At 34.3% G+C, this 4,565-nt stretch overlaps 1 protein-coding gene across 4 annotated transcripts; it reads right to left on the bottom strand.

Annotated features, from left to right (window-relative positions):
• Window positions 1-350: 350 nt before the first annotated feature.
• Window positions 351-4,183, bottom strand: LOC107584164 (uncharacterized). Of its 4 annotated transcripts, none has more exons than XM_016270666.1 (6): window positions 3,875-4,183; window positions 2,641-2,697; window positions 1,511-1,552; window positions 1,288-1,410; window positions 830-871; window positions 351-748 (listed from the first exon to the last, which is right to left on the bottom strand). In XM_016270666.1, the coding sequence occupies exons 1-6, from the start codon at window positions 4,158-4,160 to the stop codon at window positions 498-500; spliced, it is 801 nt and encodes a 266-aa protein (XP_016126152.1). In that variant the 5' UTR covers window positions 4,161-4,183; the 3' UTR covers window positions 351-497. The 4 variants fall into 4 exon arrangements, with proteins under 4 accessions (XP_016126152.1, XP_016126151.1, XP_016126153.1 ...); XM_016270665.1 differs by having other exon boundaries at window positions 1,282-1,410; XM_016270667.1 differs by lacking the exon at window positions 1,511-1,552 and having other exon boundaries at window positions 1,282-1,410.
• Window positions 4,184-4,565: the final 382 nt, after the last annotated feature.

Consider the following 4,565-nt stretch of genomic DNA (forward strand, 5'->3'; position numbering starts at 1 on the left):
TATTCCATTTGTATTTATTTTTACCTGAGCCATGCTGAACGCCAACAGGTGCTCTAATCACGATTCAAGCACCTCCTGCCATCTCTTCACTCGTTGTGCTGAACCACCATCCCCACCTAGTGACTGAATACTGACTTGGTTATAAATGGCTGAACGTGAAAACAGGCAAATATTACATATTTTCTTTGATGCGAATGAAAACGGGTTTAAGTTAATACATTTTAGAGAAACGGATGGATGGATGGAATAAAAATACATTAATTGTTTTGATTATTATAATTTGATCTTTATTATATTCATAAAATGTAATTAAAACTGCCAATGTTCCAACAATTTAAGATTTACATTAAAACATATTTAGATATAATACTTTAAAGCAGTAGCCTACAAACTATTAATATGAAAAAGGTTAATATGAACAATGCATAATTTTATTATTTATATGCCATTTCTTCATAGTAACATGCTGCTAATCTGGTGGGTAAACAATACAACTTTCAGTAGTTGTTCTGCATTTCATTCATTAGATGTTTTTCATGTTTGTACAGCGCGATGACCAGGTCCTTAGCAATGCTTTCACAATTCACACAGCCAAGCAGTTTCCTCATCTTCTCTTGATCGGTTGACTTCGCTCTCACATTTGCAGCTGATTCAGGGTGTAGGTCAACAAGATCATCAATAATTGGATCAATGTTTTTCACATTTTGAACCAACAGACTGAAATTTTTTTTTAGAAACATCTGACAATCTGGGAATACAAAAAGAAAAAAAATCATAAGATACTGGAAAGAGAATTATATAGACTAGAAATAAAACAACTTACTCTAACCTTGTATTGGCCTCTGTTGATAGTCTCTATCAGGTTTCTGGTCTGAAACATTAGGGGAGGGGGGGGGAATTATTATTAAGGACAATACATGCACTACAACACACTATCTAATACAGTGTGCAATGTGCCTTCAGTGTCTTAAAGTATTAACATATAACACACACACACATTTATATATATATATATATATATATATATATATATATATATATATGACTTGCCATTCTAAACTGCATTGTGATGAATCAGGTTAACAGATAAGAAAGCCCCTTTGGAAGGTCTTTGTGAGCCAAAATCATCCCAATTAAAAGAACCAAAGACTTAAACTACTTCAGTCTGTGTGCATTGAATTTATTTAATACACGAGTTTCACAATTTGAGTTGAATTACTGAAATAAATGAACTTTTCCACAACATTCTAATTTATTGAGATGCACCTGTACATGTATTACACTTACAATTTGCCTGCACATCTGATCTGCCAGAGGGTGCAGCAGTTGTATTAAATTCAGTGGCACACAGACTTCTACCAGTTATGGCAGGCGAATTTATAAAGCTGCCATCAGATGCAGAGATGTTGCCTTTAAAATAAAATAAAAAATAAAAACGGTCAATTCATACAATTGTTGATTGTACATCTGATAATGTTTCCCATTATTAATAAATATAAATCACACTAACCTATTACTTGGATGCCTGAATGTCTTGTCATGTTTGCAGTCTCTGATGAAAAAACAAAACTTTATTTTGAATGGCAAAAATCATGCAAGCATCCTATGGACTGCGATGCAGTGCATTACAGTGATCTGCCCAGTTTACCACAATACATATTTAAAAGTATTCATAGCAACTTTACAGTTCTTTTCCATACAGGGCAATTCAATGTCACTAAAGCTGAACTATATGAATAAAGACACTTAAGGGAGCCAGCTAACTCAAAACTGAAATCCACCGTTTTCCATTAAAGGAACACTCCACTATTTTTTAAAATAGGCTCATTTTCCAACTCCCCTAGAGTTAAACAGTTGAGTTTTACCATTTTCGAATTCATTCAGCCGATCTCCGGGTCTGGCGGTAGTACTTTTAGCTGCAGCTTAGCATAGATCATTGAATCTGATTAGACCGTTAGCATCTCGCTCAAAAATGACCAAAGAGTTTCGATATTTTTCCTATTTAAAACTGGACTCTTCTGTAGTTACATTGTGTACTAAGACCAACGGAAAATGAAAAGTTGCGATGTTCTAGGCCAATATGGCTAGGAACTATACTCTCATTCCGGCGTAATAATCAAGGAACTTTGCTGCCGTACCATGAGTGCAGCAGGCGCAATGATATTATGCAGGGCCTGAAAATAGTCCCCAGCACGCTCCCTGTGGAAGCAGGTGGTCACATTGGTTATGTTGACGGAAGTTAGCCTATTTTCAGGCGCTGCGTAATATCATTGAGCCTGCTGCACCCATGGAACGGCAGCAAAGTTCCTTGATAAGGAATGAGAGTATAGTTCCTAGCCATATCGGCCTAGAAAATTGCAACTTTTCATTTTCCGTCGGTCTTAGTACACAATGTAACTACCGCCAGACCCCGAGATCGGCTGAATGGATTCGAAAACAGTAAAAACTCAACTGTTTAACTCTAGGGGAGTTGGAAAATGAGCCTATTTTAAAAAATAGTGGAGTGTTCCTTTAAATCACATCATATTTGTCCCAAATCCTTGTCAATATATATACTGACTCATATACACGTATATACCTTACATACATGCATGCATGCATATATACAGAAAAAGATTGAATCAAGATCTAAAATTTTACCTTGTATTGGCCTGTCACCACTTTTTCTTCTTTTGCAGTCTGTTTCTGTTTTCTGGTCTGTAAAATTATTTTTAAAAAATAGGATTATTATTAGTACTAGTCAGTGTTGGGGAGTAACTAGTTACATGCAACGGAATTATGTAATTTAATTACAAAATAAATGTAATTGTAATTAGTTACAGTTACTGAGAAAAAATGTGTAATTAAGTTACAGTTACTTATGAAACGATTACAATGGGGGTTACATCTGAATTTATTTTCACACGTACACCCACATTTAATTGATTTCTTTCCTAAATTGCAGTGACTGCTCTAAAATATGAGACATCAATATTTCAGGAATTTAGCACACAGTATAGGACACATGCTTATTCGATAACCATTTTATTTCCCATTTTGGGTTTATAAAATATGTCTCGTTATGGTTTTAAATCTGTATTCAACCTCAAAATTATCTTAAAGTAAGTTCTGATTTTGTGGTCGCTGTGCTTTAAAATGACATTTTACTTGATTCTTAAATTCAAGTGATAAAGGATTTCGAAAGTCTGACAGTAATCAGTTGAATACTACTGTAAGGTTAACCTTGCCTGGTTTAAATGTTTGAAAATGAATAACAGTTGAAAACATTAGAAATTTAGAAAAGTAATCAAATGTAATCAGTTACATCACATTATTACAATAATTGAAATAGTTACACTACGTATTACATTTTAAATAGGGTAACTTGTAATCTGTAACCTAATACGTTTCCAAAGTATCCTTCCCAACACTGGTAGTAGTACAGTACTACTACTACTATTACTAGTACTACTAGTAGTGCACTAAAGTTCTGAAGACACTTGAGGGCGCTCAGCTACAACTCCGGACAGAAAATCCATCCTTTTCCATTAAATCACATAATATTGTACAAAATCATTGTTAATGTGTGTGACTTCACACTAGGCTGGAAGGCATTTTTCAGAAGGTCGAATATGTTTGTATATTGTGGCTTAAATGAAGTGTTTCATATAGGAAAAAATAGCCATCATGTAGCTCTTTCGCTTTCCATTTGCGTTTTTAAACAAACATCCATTATCGAAACAATAATGGTTTGGTTGCTGTCCATTTTTCTACCCAATTCAGCTAAAACGGGCAACTAGTTTCACTTTATGAACTAACATTTATTTTTCATATGGCATGAATGAATGCATTAGGCCTCTCTATAAATGTGCACAAGGTTTGCAAAGCAACTTACCTTTAGTGTCCACTGTTTTGATCCATTCTCTGAGCTCAGGAGAGATTTCATTCACATCATCTTCTTTCAGCAAATCCAGAAATTTTCGACACACATTTTCACCCCTTCCAAGAATGATGTCCAGAAGTCTGATAATAACCCTTTCCTTAGCTGTCATGTCCATCAGTTCACTATACTGCGACATTGTTATAAGTTTTTTGGCTTGAACATATTGCAAAAAAAGTTCAGAATCCGAACTAAGCCATTTGATGAGCTTAGGTTTGTTGTCCAAGATGATTTCCTCCATTTTCTATGACACGTTTACGCTACAACCTATGCTACAAAAAAAAAAACCCATAGAGCCAGTTTACTTTCGTTTTCGATGTGCGTTGCATTTATTCTACCGCTGGGTGGCGACTGTGTCTAAAGAAGGAAAGCTTTATCTTAAAAGTACATTACAATATCTTATCTCACCGACTTTTATGCAAATCACCAATACATTTTTAGTTTTCAGGATTTATTTTTATTTTTTTACCAAACTTTGTATAAAGATGATTCTCAACTATGTTATAACAGAATGATTTGATATACCATTTTTCTTTATGCAAAATGTGTGTAAAATGCCCATAAATGGGTTTTCTCATTATATACAATGTATCTATAAACTAAATCTAATTTGCATATTAATGTGTTTTTGGGGCAACATGTAATG

This window comes from Sinocyclocheilus grahami, unplaced genomic scaffold (genome assembly GCF_001515645.1).
Source record: "Sinocyclocheilus grahami isolate Dianchi unplaced genomic scaffold, SAMN03320097.WGS_v1.1 scaffold57.1, whole genome shotgun sequence".
Classification (NCBI taxonomy): domain Eukaryota; kingdom Metazoa; phylum Chordata; class Actinopteri; order Cypriniformes; family Cyprinidae; genus Sinocyclocheilus; species Sinocyclocheilus grahami.

What these genes read in the sequence shown, in the direction of transcription:
- LOC107584164 (XM_016270665.1), bottom strand. Translation starts at nt 4,160, where the DNA reads ATGGAGGAAATCATCTTGGACAACAAACCTAAGCTCATCAAATGGCTT. An exon ending in TGTGCAGGCAAATTGTAAGT is followed by an intron (nt 872 to 1,281) that starts GTAATACATGTA and finishes CTAATGTTTCAG; the next exon opens with ACCAGAAACCTGATAGAGAC. An exon ending in TCAACAGAGGCCAATACAAG is followed by an intron (nt 749 to 829) that starts GTTAGAGTAAGT and finishes TTGTATTCCCAG; the next exon opens with ATTGTCAGATGTTTCTAAAA.